The 19,503-nt window shown below is 49.4% G+C and overlaps 1 protein-coding gene across 2 annotated transcripts in view; it reads left to right on the top strand.

Annotated features, from left to right (window-relative positions):
- The window catches only part of LOC137433825 (ubiquilin-1), a 57,671-nt gene that overhangs the window by 24,324 nt on the left and 13,844 nt on the right, over nt 1-19,503 (top strand). For both annotated transcript variants that reach the window (XR_013624801.1, XM_068126207.2), the window contains exons 7-8: nt 11,835-11,965; nt 14,291-14,374. Coding sequence is in view for 1 of the 2 variants with exons in the window: in XM_068126207.2 (XP_067982308.1) it covers nt 11,835-11,965; nt 14,291-14,374 (215 nt within the window). In the remaining variant the exon portion in view is untranslated. The remainder of the gene's footprint in view (nt 1-11,834; nt 11,966-14,290; nt 14,375-19,503) is intronic.

Here is a 19,503-nt window from a genome sequence, read left to right as displayed (position 1 = left end):
GAGTGCCCATTTAACCATTCTCACTAACAGGCCACACGCCCAGCCATTTCACTTTACTCATGCACCAAACCAAGCAATACCTTGCTACTTTCAGCACCACAGATGTCAATAAAAAAACCCACCTTTTGGAGGCCATTTTTCCTCACAGAGCAGGGGTTGGCCTTTTTCGGGCACCATGGTCCCCTTTTTGAAGCAATGTTTTACGGCCGGATGCCCTTCCTGCCGCCAACCTTGGTGGTCGCCTCTTGCGACACAAAGGGAATTACCAGTGAACTGGTACTCAATTTGCCGGCCTCGGAAGGATGGCAGGCTGAGTCAACCCCCTGGCGTTAATTACAGCGATCGACCGGGATTCAAACCCAGGATCCTAGGATCCCAAGCCGGCACCCTAACCGCTAAGCCAACACCAGGTAATAACACCAGGTTTTAGCACCACAGATGTCAATATCCAACCAAATTTACCTACTCCCTCTACCTACTTTTAAACGACCCTCCCCGGGTACTCGTGAAGGGGTCCATCCTTCCTCCATCCACTCCTTCGCACCATACACTCCACTCCACGTATTCCACACTACTTACTCCACACCATTCATTCCACACACCTGTACTTCACTTGCACATCATGCAGGTCAATCACTCAACACACACATACATCCCTCTCGAGCATTGCCTCATTTCACCAGCACTACCAAGAACTTACATTCGCAATGCCTCATTTCGTCACCCTCACCACAAAGATTCTCATGCACACAGCATCATCTGGCTAACTACTTCCCTCTAATACTCGTGCTTTCCCGTCTTCCCTTACACTAAGCACTCCCTCGTCATTATCATCCAACTAATCTCTCTACGTCCCCTCTACCTGTACCAGTGTACCATGTCCCTACTTAAATCTCATGTCTCCTATTGTCATCTCTAAATCCCTAACAATATCCTAGCCCACCCTTGGCTAGTTTACACTGCCACCCCATAATCGACTGCTCATGTGCCCCAAAATTGTATGTGAGGGATGGTAGAGCCACCATCCCTCTACATCGGGCATCTCCCACTATCACCCCCCAGTCCTCTTGCACTATGAGCCCCCGTCATGTGAGGTACTGGGTCCTGCCTCGGCCCTTTCCTAATGGACCCTTACCATGCCTTCCTCCAAGTGGCGTGCATAGCCCTCCCCCGGCGGTGTATTAGTGGACTCTGGCATGGGACCGCATAGCAAGTCAGCGGGAGCCCGCAACTCCCACCCATACATAAGCAACGCCGGACTGCATGCGGTGGCCCCGTGCTGGCTAGTTCAGTAGGCCATTAACAAATACGGGAGATGTTCGTCCCAGTCATCCTGATGGGTGGTGGTAAACAATGCCAGTTGTTGGATCAATGTTCGATTGAACCGTTTCACCATCCCGTCAGATTGTGGCCGCAAGGGCGTTGTCCGTGTCTTTCTAATTGACAGGAGTCTGCACACATCTTTTAGCAATTGACTTTCAAAATTTCGACCCTGGTCGGTGTGCAGCTCCTGTGGAATCCCATGCCTACATACAAATCCTTCCACGAAGGCCTGTGCCACCACCCCGGCTTCTTGGTTGGGGAGGGCATAGGCCTCCGGCCACTTGGTGAAATAGTCCATTACAACAAGGATGTACTTATTGTCCCCCGTCGCACCGCGGAGCGAAAGGGGGACGATGGTTTTCCCGTCCACCCGGGCGTGTGTGCGTAAGCGAAGGACCGCATTCGAATTTGGTGTGTGGGTGCAACCCACGTCAAAATCCAAGATGGCCGCCACCATGTATGTCTGATGCCATGTATGTCTGAACCTTGTGAGCTGAATATCTTGAAAAAGAAGCGAAGTACCAACTTCTAATCTGGTGTGTGGGTGTATCAAGGCATAAGGAAGAACGCTATTGAAAATTGGGTCGCCACGTCAAAATCCAAGATGGCCGCCGCCATGTATGTCTGAACCTTGTGAGCGAAATATCTTGAAAAATAAGCGAAGTACCAACTTATAATCTGGTGTGTGGGTGTATCTAGGCATAAGGAAGAACGCTATTGAAAATTGGGTCGCCACGTCAAAATTCAAGATGGCCGCCTTGCGTCTTCCACTTTGTCAACTCGCATCACTTCACCGACGGGGGACCGAGGCGTAACGCTTGTTACCTTGGCGGGTGAGGGGTAGTGGTCCTAGAATATCCATAGCCACCCGCTCAAGGGGGGCCCCCACCTGGTGTAATTGAAGGGGGGCCCTCATCCTCCGTGCTGGTCCCTTTTTAGCAGTACAGGCGTCACATCTCCGACACCAGTCCTGTATATCACGCCCCATATTTACCCAATAGAACCTCCGGCGGACCTGAGATGTCTTTGTCCTGCCCAAATGGCCGCAGGAGCGGGTACCATGCACCTGCTGTAATATGATGTTCTTAAATTTGTCAGGGACTATCACCAGCCAGGAAGTTCTCTCAGAGGGAACCTCCACCCACTTGCGATACAAGATGTTATCTTTCAATTCCAGGGTTTGCCATTGGGCCCAATATACATTTGTTGGCGCCCCGAGGGGGGGTGACCTCTTCCCCATTAGGTCTTTGTCCCAATCGAACCCATTCGTACACCGGTCCCAGTACGGGATCCTCCCGCTGGGCCGTGCTCCAAGCCAAAGTGCCAAATTCTTCATCTGCGGTTAGTGGCAAAATTGGCCCTCTCACCCGGGTTGCACGGACTACGAGGGTAGGGGTGGAATCGGCCAATTGTTCCCTCTCCTCGTGTCTCGCACAAAATTTACAGTTTTCCCCCAAACAAGGACGCCGAGAGAGTGCATCGGCATTCCCATGGGTCACACTGAAATCGTACTGCTGCAACTTTTCCAACCATCTTGCAATTTGGCCCTCCGGTTCCTTGGGTCTCACTATCTGCCATGATCTTTCTTGGGAAAACCACATTTCCAAGCTGGCCTCCAAAGCCAGTCGCCGACTGGGCATCCTCCGTCGTGCGAAGTCCTTCCTCGGCACACCTGAGCTCCTCACCACATACAAGGCTTTCATCCGCAGCTCAATGGAATACTGTTCTCCCCTATGGGCCGGTGCTCCTGCCTCACACCTAGCTCGGCTTCACGCTGTTGAAACCAAAGCTTTCAGAATTATTGGAATCTCCCGCGATGAAGCTATCTCTGAGGGCCTTTCACTCACTCACCGCAGGCAGGTAGGTGGTCTTTCTGTCTTCTACCGACTCCTCTCCGGCCTTGCACCCCCAGCTCTCTCTGTGCTCTGTCCCCCAAATATTCCTACAGGTCGCACAAGATCTGCCAGCAACCCTCTGATGGTTAAACTGCCGAAATCTCGGCTCTCTGCTCACCTTCACTCTTTCATTCCTCTTTTCTCCCGCCTCTGGAACAAACTCCCTCACTCCCTTCAATCCCACTCCTCCCTCCAGGTCTTTAAAACAGCTGTTCACCACCATCTCTTATCTTCCCCCATCCAAAACCTTGATCTTTTCTACCCCCGCTAATTCACCCCAGATCCACCTTGTTTGAAATTCCAACTTCTTTCCTGGAAGTCCTGGCAGTGTCCATATGTTTTATACCTCTCCCACCGCCCCCTTCCCATGCCCCCCCCACCCCAAAGCCCTCGCCCTCTCTCAGATCTCTCGATGTCTCCATGTCTCTCGGTCCCTGCTCTCAAATGTTGTGTTTGTGTCCTTCCCCCTCTCTCCCCATCTTGTCTACCGCTCCCGATGTTATATGTTTTATGTGTCGGTTTGTCTTTCTGTGTGATTAATGTTCGCTCTTTCACGAGCCTCGATCTTGTATACAAAAAAAACAAAAAAAAAAAACCCCAAAAAAAAAAACCGAAGGAGCCATTGCAAAGAGGAATGGTCAGTTCGAACCAAAAATTTCCGCCCGTACAAGTACGGGTGGAAATGGCTCATAGCAGCCAGCATAGCCAATTGCTCTTTGCGAGTGACACAATAATTTCGTTCGGGCCTACTCATGGCCCGACTATAATACGCGATCACTCTCCACGCCCTCCTGTGTCTGGGACAAAACTGCGCCCAATCCTTCCTGGCTTGCATCTGTGTCCAGGGTAAATGTCCCGTCACTAGTGGGGTAAGCTAGAACGGGTGCGGATGCCAAACACCCCTTCAATGCTAAGAAGGCCTCTTGGCACTCCCTTGTCCAATTAAATCTCGTCCCCTTCTCCGTAAGCCGGTGAAGGGGCCGGGCCAACTCTGCAAATTTTGCCACAAAACGCCGGTAGAAGGAGCAGAGTCCCAAAAATCCCCGCACCTCCTTGATGGTATGTGGTGCGGGCCACTCCTCTACCGCTGTAATTTTGCCTGGGTCTGTTTTTACCCCCTTGCAACCGATAACGTGACCTAGATAGGCCACCTCTCTTGCAAACAAAGTGCATTTACTTGGACTCAACTTCAGCCCTGCCTGTCTGAGGCACCCAAACACCTGGTCCAAATTAGCTATGGCTTGGGGGAATGTTTTAGCATGTACCAGGACGTCATCCAGGTACACCAGGCATGATTGCCATGGCATGCCGCCCAGTACATGCTCCATCAATCGTCAAAGTTGGCGGGGGCGTTACACAAACCAAACGGCATCACGGTGAACTGATACAGCCCCTTACCTGTGGAAAATGTCGTTTTCTCCTTCCCTGCCCTATCCATCTCCACCTGCCAATACCCACTCTTGAGGTCCAAAGTTGAGAACCATTTTGAGCCCGCAACGGCATCGAGGGTATCGTCAATTCTTGGCAGGGGTATGAGTCTTTGAGTGTCACGTTGTTCAGCTGGCGATAGTCCACACAGAAACGCGTGGTCCCATCTTTCTTTTTGACCAGCACAACAGATGACATCCAAGGACTTCCCGAGGGCCCGATGATACCTGCATCGAGCATTTTTTCTACCTGCTCGTCAACTTCCTCCCTCTTGCTCCAAGGGAGCCGTCGGGCGGGCTGACGAATAGGCCGGGCCTCGCCGGTGTGGATCTGATGTTTCACCAGGCCCGTATGTCCAATATCCTCGGAGGACAAGGAGAAGATATCCAAATGGGTCTCAATTAATTTGTGTAAGGCCTCCCTCTGGGTACCCTCCAACTCTACACTACTACGATTTACCATCTCGCAAATGGGCTCGGGCCAATTCCTAGTACTTTTTGAAGGCTCCCCCTGGGGCCGGCTCCGGCTGGACGTTCTCGTCCCTCACTGGTGCGACTTCGTTAACTGGGGTGCAGCCGGATAACTTCGTGCCCCTTACTATAGTGCGTGGTTCTTCACTAATATTAATTACCCGGACGGCCACCGCCGGCCCGTCCGTTTTTACGAGGGTGCGGCCCACGATTAAACCCGGGATGGACTGTGCTGCCACCGGTTCGACTAGGCCGCAGGACTCCTGCCATGTTGGGCGAGCTAACCATCGGGCCGGCACTATGGCCTCGGCCCTCGGAGGGATGGTCATGGCCTCAGAAGCCTCCAGCTCCGTCCTCTCGGCCGTGCTCACCCCCTCCAATGGTAGCTCTTCTACTCCCACTTGCAGGGTCCCCCGGCACAAATCGATTTTACCGCTGGCAGTCAACAAATCCAACCCTATTAAGCATGGGTCGCACACCTCCGCCACCCAAACTTATATCTCCCTCTTTACCGACCCTAACTTGAGGGTTACAAAACCACGCCCTATGATGGGGGCCGTTACCCCGGTAACGGGGTTTGCAGTTTGCCAGCTGCAAACTATAATTTTCCAGACGCTGGATTTTATCCCAGCCGTCTGCACTCGAATTGAGGATCACAGGGCTGATTGTGGCGCTAGCTCCTGTGTCCACTACGGCGTCTACCCCCACGCCGGCAATTTTGCACCGAATCGTTAAGGTACCTGTACCAATTTGGCCACAATGAATGACCTGTCGCATCAATGAGGGCACTTCACCATCCCCTACTACCGAACACGGCCCTGTATGTCCGGCACCTTCTAGTTTCCCGGGCCCTGGCGGGGGGGTGTCTGGGGTCGGCTAGTCCGACCCGTTCGAGGTGGAGTTGAGGGTCTCAGCTGCCGGGGTCCGTCCCGGCGCGTAGCTCGACACTCCCACGTACGGTCACCCAGCCGGCTACAATGAAAGCACCTCACCTGGTAAGGTGCTTGCCTCCTGAATTCCAAATTGCCCCCCCTGAAGGGCCTAATTGGGGCATTTGTCCGTGGCCTACCGGGGGCCACCTCCGGAGCTGCCTGCCATGGTCCGGGTCCCGCCAGGCGCTGGTTCACCAGCCTCCGGACCATGCTCTCCAGGTCAGGGCCCCCTCGGGGGGCCGCCACCCGTCACGGGCCCTACCCGGCGCACCGCCACTGCGTGGCGCTCGCTTCCCCGGGCCAGGGGCCTCACTGCTTCCCAACGGGCCGCAGCGTCGGCCGCCTGGCTCAAAGTCCGTGGGCGCCACATGGCGAGTTGTTGCCGAAGCTCGGGATCTGGGAAGGCCTGGATAAAATGATCGAGCGCCAGGCTTTCCTGGGAGGCCGCCGCCATGTCCGCGTGTGCGATCCCTACTGCGCGGCGATTGTCAAGGGCAAGCTCCCCGATGGTCTCCTGGGGCTTTCTCTTTCGCATCGCGAGCTGAGCTTTAACAAGCTCGCTCTGCTGTTCAATTCCAAATCTATTAATTAAGGCCGTACAGAGGGCTGGCAGGGTGAAAGCACCCGGTGGTAAAGCTGTCAGCACCTCCGCCGCCGCGCCGCGCAATGCCCCCACAAGGTGTACTCCACCTTCATCCGGATTCCAACCGTTGCCCCGACACACATGGTCGAATTGCACCAGGTACGCCCTCAGATCACTCTTGCCATCATACGACGCAAGTGGAACCTCATGGCCGCCCGAAGGCCGGACCCCGTGCGGCGCTCCTTGCGGAGTTAGCGTGGGGCCGAACCGTTCAGGCCCCCACAATGCACTAATCCCGGGGGGCTCGCGTGCGTCCCCCGTCCCTCTAAAGACTACCCCTGTCGGTGTCGATGCTTGGGTCGCCTCGTCGCAACCCGCTACCCACTCTATACTCGCACACCCTGGCTCACTAACACCTCTCACACTCCCCATGGTCAGACATCCCTGCACACACTCCCTTTCCACACACTCCGGACCAGTCGCACACCTTACCATTGGCCTCTCACGAACGCCCGGGTCTACACCAATCCCCAAGCTCGCTGAACCTCCCCTCACACCATATACATTTCCGACCATATCGCCACTCACTTCGGCGCCTCTTCTTCTTCGCTCCTTCTACGCCACCTGCAAACTCTTTATTTGGTTAGTAAGTACGTCATCACGATGTGAGCACAGGCCTTGTACCAATTCCATCACCTCCTCCTTTATTTCCTTCTTCGTCTCCTTTCGTCTCTTTTTAATTGCACTCACCCCTTCTTCGACTTCCTCTAACTTTTGTTTCACCTCCTCTATTTCCCGGTGCGCCCCCACAATCTCTTCTTCTAAGGCCACTTTAGTCGTCTCTATATGCTTCTTAACGTCTAGTTCTCTCGCCCCCAACGTCTCTACCACCCCGTCCAGCCTCTTTGTCAGTCCCTCGTGTACCGTCTGACATTCTTCCTGTGTCGCTATAAGTTCTTTCCTAATTTCTTTCTGTGCCGATTTCAGCCCCCCTATCACGGCTGTGTTCTTACCTACTTGCTCCCCTAACTCCTTTTGTCCCACTGTCAGCTGCTCTACTCCTCGCGTCAAATCCTCTATACCCCCCTGTAACCTAGCCGTACTCTCTCACCTCTTTCTCCACGCGCTCCTCGCACTGCTTTACCTCGTCGCGTACCCCTCCGACCTCTTGGCTCACCCCACGCCTTATATCCTCCCCCATCTCTCCCATTTCCTTCTTAGATGCCACCCTCATTTGCTCCAATTCGTTCTTTTGGGCGTCCAATTTGCTTTCCAGCCCGTTTTTGACCTCCTCTATCTGCTCCCCCATTTGTTTGATTTCCCGGGCAGATTGATCCCCCATTTCCCTCAATTTGCCCCCCATCTTGTCTTCTAACCCCGTTAACCCGTTCTTCACTCCTTCCGTTTGGTTTTCCTGGGCGGCCATTCTGTTTTCCAACCCCGTTATCCCTTCGTTCATTTGGCTACTCACGTCCTCCAATTGGGCCCCTAATTTACTTTCTAACCCCCCAATTTGACTTCCCAATTTCTCCCCCATTCTATTTTCCAAATTACTCAACCAGTCTCTCAATCCCCCAATTTGGTTTCCCACTTGCTCACTATTGGCCCTCATTTCTCCCATCTCCTTACTCAATCCCCCAATTTGGTTTCCCACTCGTTCCAATTGTTCTCCCACCTTGTCCATACTGTTGTTCTTTTTCTGCATTTCTGCCATGAATTAGGCCATGAAGGCTTGCATTTCGACCACCCCCATTTGTGCAGTGGGCGCGGTCCTCGTCGCCATGTGCGAGGCGCCGCCATTTTGTGCGCCTGCAACCCTCACTACCGCACCTTCATTCCTTTCCTCCTTCATCCCTCCCACTTCTTCGCTGGGGTCCTGGGTTGATTCTAACCTTTCTTCTATTTCCCCCACCGGCATCCGATCGCCTTGGTTATCCATGGCACGACTCAAAATTTAGATGTTAAAATAAAATTTCGGCCGCTCGAAATTTTGACCAAAATTTTTTCCCAAAGATAAAAAATTGGTTTTCGGGTCCAAATCCCACTCCTGACACCAATTGTTACGGATCTCGGTCGTCGGCGCTCACCTTATCAAGGGGGGGGGGGGGTGGTGGTTAATCCCCTTGTCTTTTTGTCTGGCCGACCCGAGTCCTTGGAAGTTATAACGTTCCATCCGGTCGGTGGTAAATAGGGTTGTTGGTCGAGTCTTAGTCCAATTACCTAAGTACTACCACCGGCCGTGAAGCAAGGAGACAACTCCCGCTCGAACCACGGATACGATGGAATATGCCGAGCGGATAGCAATCCGCGATCCGAGCCGTTAACAACGGGACTAAACCCAATAATTATAAGTGGTTCCTAATCGTGCCACGTTTACCCAATGATAGAAAGGATGGATGCGATCGGATGGAGAGGAAACCAGAAGGTAGGAAGAACAAAGATGGGTTTATTAACAAATGTACAGAAGAAGAGGAAACGAAAGGATGTACAGGAAGAAGAAGAAGTAGCAGAACACAGGGCAGTCTTATTCTAATACCCCAGACAAACATACACACACATGGGGATTGTAGCTGGTGGATGGTCAGGTAGAGGGTCCAGGCTCCAGTCGACTCCAGTCCAGCGGGCGAAACCCGGCAGGCAGCTCCACGCGTAGTTGAACGCGACCTGACCTTATATATAGCGGGGGAGAGGCTGGTGTCCTGCGTACGTAATATTTGTACGGTCGTGCTAAACGCACCCTCTCCAATGTTCTCTAATACAAGCGTGCTCTTCTTCAACAAGTCTCGCACAAGTTCTTTGAAATGCGCTCTCTCCCATCCGAGTCCTCTCACAAAGGTGCGCTCCGTATCAGACCCGTTACGACCAGCGCTCTCATCAAAAGTCCAAGTTCGTGTGCGCAGTCCTTTTTACCGCCAACCTTCCACTCGAGTGCTTCGCGAGAGTCCTTTTTATAACTTCGCATGATTACCCCGCGAGCCAAAAAGCCACGTCTGCCAGCGATGTTAGCTCAGCCCTGGTTGGCTGGTGAGGGCTTACCGGCCACGCCTTTGACGGCTGGTTGACAGGCCACACCTTCTTCTTGGCGTTCCACCCCCTTTTTCCTCGGGCCTAACTGCATGGCTTATGGCGTCGTTTGAGCGAGCCATGCGGCACCAACTGTAGGGACGCGTAATGGCGCCGCTTGGAGAGGGAGGTCGCAAAATGGATGGAATGGGCCTACTCCTTATTTGATTGACGCAACGCAGATTTAACTATTGGAAACACGGCCTTATCTAAAACACATAATAATGAAATAACTGAATTCCTTTGGTGACCTACGTGTTGCTGTGGCCTAACTAAGGGTGCTACCTTTAACCTTTAATGTCATATTTACAAGTGATGTCATATTTACAAGTGTGGGTTCTAAAACCACAACAATATTTACCCTTGCCTGAGGAGAGGGTATTGCATTTGAGTCCGTTTGTCTGTCTTGTTTGTCCGCACAGAATAAATATGATTTTCTCTGCAACCGTTGGTCAGTTTGACAGGAAATTTTCACCATAGGTGCAACTCCACCTGTAGAATTTTTAATGGTAATTATGACGTCAAAGGTCACGTGGTTCAGCCGCCATATTGGAAAAACCGAAAAACGTTGCACCTCGATATCTCCGAAAGCGCTGAATAGAAAAAATTGAGACATGGCTCATTTTAAAGAACTCTCCATTGGGAATAAAATGTGTTAATGATGATGTCATAGGTGCCTCCATTATGAAGTCCTAATTCAACAAGTACAAAACTTCATCCGATCAAGATAAAAATTTCTTGAGCATAATCTAGGAATAAATTAGGTTAGGGGGAAAAAAAATGACGTCATCGGTTACGTGGTTCGGCTGCCATATTTGTTTTACCACAAAAGCCTTAACCACTGAAAATACAACCTGGCGAGGGTTTGCAATCTCAGATTGCTCTTTCTTCTTCTTGTCTGTTTTCACTAATCGAATCCAAAAATTGTTTTACGTGGGCATGAAGGTTTACTGACTTTACGTGGTTTTGCCTTTTTTTCTGTAAAATAGAATTTTCTGTAAACCGTTCTGTTTTTACACGGTCCATCTCGCTTTTACCACGGTATCGTCCCCACTGTGCAGGTTGTATACTCTACTGTACCTATCTGCACGTCAACACTGCATTCCATGGAATCACAATGAATTAATTTCAGCTTGTTTTTAGTTATTATAATATTAATTTAAATAAAGGAACTATACTTCCACATAGGACTGTGGAGGAAATAACAACGTTAAGCGTAGGTATCTTGATTCCATGTTTGTTGAACACTGCACAGCTGAAGACATTCACACTGCATTTCTTTGTTTTGGAGGGCTTGAATCCAATAAATCTTCGGTTTTCTATGGATGGCCCAAGTGTTAGCTGGAAGTTTCATAAGTGTACAACTTGAAATGGAAACTAACTATGGCAAGCGAATGTTAGTTGTGGGGAGCTGTAGCCTGCATATTGTTCATGGTGCATTCCAAACAGGTGTGGAAAACTCTGGTATTGGTATCGCCAAGCTGTTACGTGCACGCTGCACATTGTTCTGTGACTCACCTCAATGGAATAACAGAAAACAAACAAGGTTTCATTCTTATTCTGGTGGTTTATTTCAATGGCATTTGTTACATAAAACATTTGCATTAAAAGTCCTGGAAAACAACTTTTTTGTCCTGGAAAACTGAAAATTTGGTCTTCCATGGCTGTGCGAACCCTAATTATGGGATTAAACATGTGCTTGAAGTTGTATGCAGGTGAATTGTATTTGACAAAAATGGCGGCTCGGCCTACCCGATGCATTTCTTTGGACGAGGTCCCTGTAACATTGAACAAATTGCCCATCTGTATCACAAAGTAATTGGCTCCGTTCGTAGAGACTTCAGATGTTGAAGATTTTGACGATTTCCATGACTGCTGGGATGTCTGGCTTGCCACAATGCATGTGGACTCCACTCTGGTTTCCAATCCCCATCACTGGTTTTGCTCTTCCTCTTCTCGAGTTCCCATTATAATAGCATAGTACTTGCCTTCGTTATTGTTAGCAGGAAACGACAGTTTGAACATCACAATTCCCCTTTCCTTGCTCATGCGGATTTGTTATTTTGCAACTTTGAGCTAGAAATGCTTTTCTCATGTGCGTGTCTGCCTTCTCGCATTACTGTACCTGCGTTTGCCACAGGCCCCTTTGGGATGCAGCCTCTGATGCAGCAGATATCAGAAAACCCGCAGCTAGTTCAGAACATGCTGGGTGCACCATATATGCGCACAGTCATGCAGGCTTTAGCTCTGAATCCACAGCTGGCTGAGCAGGTGAGTTATATAAAATCGGGTGTCATTGCTTTTGTTTTTTGTTTATTACCTCTGCCACCAAAGGTGGATGGAGGTTGTTTTCACCCCTGTCTGTTTTTTTGTGCGTCAGTGTGCTGGCCCTGCAGGTTATTTTCTAGTTGACTACAATTTGTGATAAATTAAAAATAGACGTTTGAATCATACTTTAGTCAGGTTAGGTATGGGGGCATGCGCTGGGGCAGCGCATCGCCGCATCCATTTTCCGATTGTGCTCCAGGGGCATCCGTCTGGCCATCCCCCAGGCTGATGCCTGGCCCATCCCTATTTCCTTGAGATGCCAATCAACCTGCTGCAACCATGTGGCATGTGCTCCGCCCTTTGGCCTCCTCCACTCACGAGGCTCCCTTGGTGAGATTATCTGGTGAGCTGGATCGGCGTCCGGAAAACGAGCCACATGTCCATACAGCCGCAGCTGACGCTGACAACACGGACCATACAGGAAACAAATCTCATCTGAGTTTCTCTCAGCAACCGCTGGTTGGACACAAAGTCCGGCCAGCGATAGCCAAATATTCTCCGAAGTGACTTGGTTCCAAAGGAGTTAAGTCTCATTCTTTGGCCCTTGGTAAGGGTCCAAGTCTCACATCCATAGAGCAAGACTGGAAGCACCAAGGACTTTGACTCTGACTTTCGCCCTCCTGCATAGATACCGACAGCGCCACACCCCATGATCCAGTGAATCCATGACCCTCCAGGCCCGACCCAGACGTCTATCAACCTCTGGCTCACAACATGCGGAGACATGAATAACACTGCCAAGGTAAGTGAATCTCTTCGTGACCTCAACATCTTCGCCACAAACGGGCACTGACAAGACAGCAGCATCCAAGATGTCATTGAAAGCCTGGATCTTGGTTTTGACCCAGGAAATCCGTAATACCAGCGACTCCGCTTCTTCATTCAGTGCCTGGAGGGCCCCCGTAAGAATATCCAGCATCTCCACAAAGATGACTGCATCAACTGCGAAATCAAGGTCAGATATCTTGACACTCCCAAACGATGCACTGCAGCCTGACCTCTCTGACATCCTCCCCAGAAATCCAGTCTATACAAGTGCTGAAGAGTTTGGGATCCAGTTTTCACCCTTGCCGAACTCCAATAACAACTGGAAATAAGTCATAGATGGAGCCATCACACCTCACAGCACTCTCAGTACCAGAGTACTGTATAGTTCAGAGATCAGATTGATCAGCGTTGGTGGCCACAAAGGCCACCACCACCCCACAAAGGCCATGAATCCTCCAGAGGGCATCCCGATTCACCGAATCAAACACTTTGCAGAGATCAACATGGGTTGCAAGGAGCCGCTGGCGAAACTCTTGCTTGTGTTTGGTGAGGACCAGAAGCACAAGGATATGGTCAATCGTTGACCTCTTTGGTGTAAAACCCGACTGCTCTGGTCGCTGATGCTCAAGCAGATGGCGGCGAACCCTCAATAATTATCCAAGCAAGGACCTTGCCTGGCACCGAGAGTGGCGTCACTCCTCTCGTTGTTGCAGTCCTGGTGATCACCCTTCCCTTTCTAGAGGGGGACAACAAGGCCCCTCTTCCAGTCAGTTGGGATGATGCCTGTGCTCAAAACAGAGCACAGAACTGCATGCAACGACTCAAGTTAAGCATTTCCACCAGCTTTGAGAAGCTCAGCATGGATGCCACAAATCCCAGGAGCTTTGCCCTGTTTCAGCCGGTTCACCGCTGCCTGTTTCTCCACAAGTAAAGGTGGTTCACAGTTAATTGGGGAGGGGGGGGGGGGGGGTCAGCCTGGTAATTTTTTAATTGTCGGTGGATCAGCCTGGTACAGACGCTCAAAGTAACCGGCCCAGCGGGGCTTTACTTCAGACTCCTCTGTCAAGAGGCCACCACCTTCTGCTCTATTAAACTGCAGTACACCTAGGGACAGGCTTAGAGGAACGCAATGCACGGATTCCTCTGTAAGCAGGACGATATAATCGGCTTCATCAGCAAGTTTCTAATCTATATAGAATACGGTAGTTTCTTTTTCTTCACCACCTTCTTCTTCTTTATCTTCTTCTTCTTGTATGGTGAGTGTCTACCCATCGCTTGTATTTTTTTTTGTCTTTGAATGAATTTGTTTCATTTGAATGAAAATGTTTTGTTTGAATGAAATAATTTGCTACTTGGTACAAGCCAGGCAATTAATTGTAAGCGTTTTTTTTTTAAATCATGAAAGCTGCTATTTTCAGTAAAGAACAAAACCAAACGTGTTTCTGTCGTGGATGTTCCTGAACTGCGATTAAAGGGTTGATCGTTTTTGCATTCTTCTAGATCTTTTTGAGCAGTCCCATGTTTGAGGGGAATTCGCAACTTCGGGAGCAAATGAGGCTGCAGCTACCTGTATTTCTGCAGCAGGTGAGTGTTGTACTTTATATTTTTAATACCTAATTGGGTTTTAAAGCATTTCCTTAAAAATATTTAAATTTCCTTCACTTTTGTTTCAATTTTTCAATTGACAATAATCACCTTTCTTCATAGTTTTACAATTCAGTGTGATTTTATCAAAAGTGCACGAGAAACAACAAAATGCTCATGGTGGGAGATAATTGTCACAACTCGGATAAAAAAAAACCCACAATTGGTCGAAATGAAACCCCTGCGATAACTAAATAAGAGGTTGCCTGCGATTCGTCAAAACGTGTGATATTCAAACCCACAATATTTACAGTGCCTTCAGAAAGTATTCACACCTCTTGACTTTTTCACATTTGGTTGTATTACAGCCTGAATTTTAAATTTTAAACAGATATATTTTTTCCCTGATCTACACATAATACCTCTTAAATTCACAGTAGAATTATTTCTTTGGGAAATTTTTACAAAATAATTAATAATGAAAAGCTGAAATGTCTAGTCAATAAGTATTCAACCCCTTTGCTACGACCCTCCAAATTGAGCTCAGGTGCATCCAATTTCCTTTATCATCCTTGAGATGTCTCTACAACTTGATTGGAATCCACCTATGGCCAATTCAATCGAGTCCAAGGAACTGTCCATATTACTCCGAGATAGAATTGTGAGGAGGCATAGATCTGGGGAAGGGTATACAACTATTTGCTAAAGTGCTAAAGTTCCCAAAAGCACAGTGAGCTCCATCATTAGGAAATGGAAAGAATATGGAACTACCCAGACTCTTCCTAGAGGTGGCTGTCTAACCAAACTGAGCAACCGGGCAAGGATGACCTTGGTCAGGGAGGTGACCAAGAACCTAATGACCACTCTGACAGAATTACGGAGTTCCTTCGCTGAGATGGGCGAACCTGCCAGAAGGACAACAATCTAGGCTTTATGTGAGAGTGGCCAGGCGGAAGCCACTCCAGAGAAAAAGTCATGTGACAGCACACCTGGAGTTTGCAAAAAGGCATGTGAAAGACCCTGAGAGCGTGAGGCAAAATATTGTCACAGCCACAGGTTCGGGTCTCCTACATTGGGCATTGGGAGGGGTGTTGGGGGGGGGGGGGGGGGGGGGGGAGGTTGGCAGAAGGAGTTCCTCAATTCCCCTCAAACTTACCAAGCTTGTGGCCACCGAGCACGGCGAAGAACTTCAAAGCCACAAAGCCACATGCTGCTGCTGCTGTTGCTGCTCTTTTATAGTCCTTTAGCGAGATCGGGGCTCAACGTCAGAGCAAAGCGGCCGCTTGGTGCAAATATAGATGCTGAATCGTGCACTACCACTATAGCCCCGCCAACGCGAGACCTCTACAATGACTCGTCCTCAGTTCGCCGTCCAGCCTGCCACGTGAAGTTGCTCCATGATTAATATTGGCGCTCCATGATTAACATGCTTGGGTCACGTTAGAGGCACAGTGGTGAATGCTGGGATCTCTTAATGACATGCAGGGGAAAACGGAGCTATGAGGTATCAACGAGGCGCTAATGGCCAATTAGTGCCTGCTTGTTCTGGTGTGGAATGGAGTCCAGAGAATCGAGGTGCTTGCTGCCGCTCCCAAGCTGCGGTGGACATCAGTGGTGCGAGGAGATGAGATGAGGTGATGGAGGGGGAATGTGGGTAGGTTGTGGATGATTGAGGCGAAGTTATGGTGTTTTCAGGTCTTGGTTTGATAAACAGCGTGTTTAATGTCTTAATGCAATATTAACTACAATGAAAATAAAACAAAGTGTAAACAAAAATGTGTCGTAATTATTGATAAATGTTGTGTACTTATGGGGTCGTGTATACAAAGATTTTGGTGGGATAAAGCAAAGTGGCCGTTGGGTTCTGGCGCGCGATTCAAACCAGCTTTTGGCACCATATGTTAATTAGCTGGCGCCCTCGCTGCACCACAGAATGTTGTATGGAGCTTGCAAGGAATCCACAATTACTCCAAGGAAATAGGTAGAAAAATGGGGAAAAACCTCTCTAATCTGCCCTGACGCATTGTATCACAATCAACCCACTACATAAGGGGAAGGGACTACTCTGGTTATACCTATGCAAATAATTAAACAAAGGGACCTGTATGTTGGGTGCAATTGCCTTCAGACCGGTTACTAGAACCAGACCATTTGTTCTGTGGTCTGATGAGACGAAAATTGAACTCTTTGGCCTGAATGCAAAGCGCTACGTGTGGTGGAAACCGAGCACAGCCCATCACCCATCTAACACCATCCCCATGGAACATGTCTTTCGATCCTGACGATTCTCACACCCTCACACCCTCACACTCTCACGATGTCTCTCTGAAAAGACCATCTGGAAAACCCTCCCATATACTTTCTCAACAATTCTCTCGAAGAAGTTCTGTCACTCAAGCTTTTGGATCTCACAATCTACTATGATCTTTCCTGGGGAAACAACATTTCCAAGCTGGCCTCCAAAGCGAGTCACCGACTGGGCATCCTCTGTCATGTGAGATCTTTCCGCAGCTTGGAGTATTGCAGCTTGGAGTATTGCAGCTTGGAGTATTGCAGCTTGGAGTATTGCAGCTTGGAGTATTGCAGCTTGGAGTATTGCAGCTTGGAGTATTGCAGCTTGGAGTATTGCAGCTTGGAGTATTGCAGCTTGGAGTATTGCAGCTTGGAGCATTGCAGCTTGGAGCATTGCAGCTTGGAGCATTGCAGCTTGGAGCATTGCAGCTTGGAGCATTGCAGCTTGGAGCATTGCAGCTTGGAGCATTGCAGCTTGGAGCATTGCAGCTTGGAGCATTGCAGCTTGGAGCATTGCAGCTTGGAGCATTGCAGCTTGGAGCATTGCAGCTTGGAGCATTGCAGCTTGGAGCATTGCAGCTTGGAGCATTGCAGCTTGGAGCATTGCAGCTTGGAGCATTGCAGCTTGGAGCATTGCAGCTTGGAGCATTGCAGCTTGGAGCATTGCAGCTTGGAGCATTGCAGCTTGGAGCATTGCAGCTTGGAGCATTGCAGCTTGGAGCATTGCAGCTTGGAGCATTGCAGCTTGGAGCATTGCAGCTTGGAGCATTGCAGCTTGGAGCATTGCAGCTTGGAGCATTGCAGCTTGGAGCATTGCAGCTTGGAGCATTGCAGCTTGGAGCATTGCAGCTTGGAGCATTGCAGCTTGGAGTATTGCAGCTTGGAGTATTGCAGCTTGATATAGAAGCTCTCCTCTCTGGGCTGGTGCTCCTGCCTCACACCGAGCTCGGCTTCACGCTGTAGAAACCAAGCTTTTAGAATCATTGGTATTTCCTGCGATGAAGCTGATTCTGAGGGCCTTTCACTCACTCACCGCAGGCAGGTTGGTGGTCTTTCTGTCTTCTACTGACTCCTCTTTGGCCGTGCACCTCCTGCTCTGTCTGTGCTTTATCCCCCAAATAATCTTGCAGGATGCGCGAGATCTGTCCGCAACCCTCTTTTGGTGATTCTGCCAAAATCAAGACTCTGCTCCTCTTTTTCATTCCTCTTTTTTTCTCGCCTCTGGAACAAACTCCCACACTCTCTTCAATCCCATTCCTCCTCCAGCTCTACAAAAGAGCTTTTCACCACCATCTCTTTATCTTTCCCCATCCAAAACCTTGATCTTTTCTACCACCATTAATACACCCCAAATCCACCTTTTTCAAATTCTGTTCTTCCCTGAAAGTGATGATGTGATGGCAATGTACAAAAGAGCGTGCACAGCTGTAAGGACGAAGGACGGGAACAGTGGTGAGTTTGAGGTGAAGGTGGGAGTGCATCAGGGGTTGGTACCAAGTCCACTACTATTTGTAGCTGTGATGAAGGTGCTGGCTCGGAACGTAAAGGAGGGTTTACCGTGGTAGTTGTTGTATGCAGATGATCTGGTGTGGATTGCAGAAAGTATGGATGGACTGAAGGAGAAGATGAACAAGTGGAAGGAATGTATGGAGACGAAAGGTCTGAAGGTGAATATTGGAAAAACAAAGGTGATGGCAAGTGGTAAAGCATGTGGTGAGGTGGAAAGAACTGGGAAGTGGCCATGTGCTATGTGCAGGAAGGGCGTCAATTCAATGTACAATGTGCGCTGAGTGGGTTCATCAAAAATGTAGTGGTTTGAGAGGGTCATTAACCAGTGTGGCAGCTACATTCAAGTGTAAGGTGTGCACAGAGGGAGCTGCAGATGGAGGAAATGTTGATTTGGATCTTGGAGACGGCGTGAAGCTGGAAGGTGTGAAAACATTTTGTTACCTAGGAGACATGCTGAATGGAGAAGGTGGATCAGACTCTGCAACGGTTGCTAGAGTGAGATGTGCATGGAAGAAGTTTTGGGAACTGAGTGGTGTGCTGACGAGGAAGGGAGTGTCGTTGATGCTGAAGGGAAAGGTGTATGCTGCATGTGTGAGAAGTGTTATGATTTATGGGAGCGAGACGTGGGTAATGAACGTAGAGCAGCAAAGAAGGCTGGAAAGGGTGGAAATGCGAATGGTTCGGTGGATGTCTGGAGTATCGTTGAGAGAGAGGAAGCCAAATGATGAATTGCGAAAGATGATGGGAATAGAGCCTGTGATGGATGCTGTGAAGAGAAACAGTTTGAGATGGTTTGGTCATGTGTTGAGGAAGGATGAAAGTGACTGGTTGAGAAGAGTGATGGAAATGAATGTGGAAGGAAGTAGAGGACGGGGAAGACTGAGAAAGACTTGGCTAAAGATGGTGGAAGAAGAAATGCGGGCAAGGGGGTTAACAAGGGGAGATGCAGAAAATAGGGCAGAACGGAGAAGATTGTCATGGGGACCGCAAGGCTAACCCCCGCTCTTGCAGGGAAAAAGGCCTTAAAATGCCTGTTGTTGGTTTTTCCTGAAAGTCCAAGTAGTGTCAATTGTGTTTATCCCATGTACCCTGCCCCAGCCCTCCCCCTTCCACAGATCTCCCTATGTTCATGATCTCTACTGTTGTTGTGCAGCCCTCTCTCTCCCTCTCTTGTCTCTCGCTCCCTTTATTATATGTTTAATGTGTGTTTATGTTTGTTTTTATGTGTTTTATGTGTTGGCTCTTGCACGAGCCTCCACTTTGTATACAAAAAAAACCAAAACCTTACACCTCTATATCTCAAACAGCTCAATGGAAAAAATAGAAAT

This window comes from Myxine glutinosa, chromosome 10 (assembly GCF_964187855.1).
Source record: "Myxine glutinosa chromosome 10, kmMyxGlut1.1, whole genome shotgun sequence".
In the NCBI taxonomy this organism is placed as follows: Eukaryota; Metazoa; Chordata; class Myxini; order Myxiniformes; family Myxinidae; genus Myxine; species Myxine glutinosa.
Note: the sequence above shows the minus strand (reverse complement) of the source record. Positions and strands in the feature narration are given on the sequence as shown.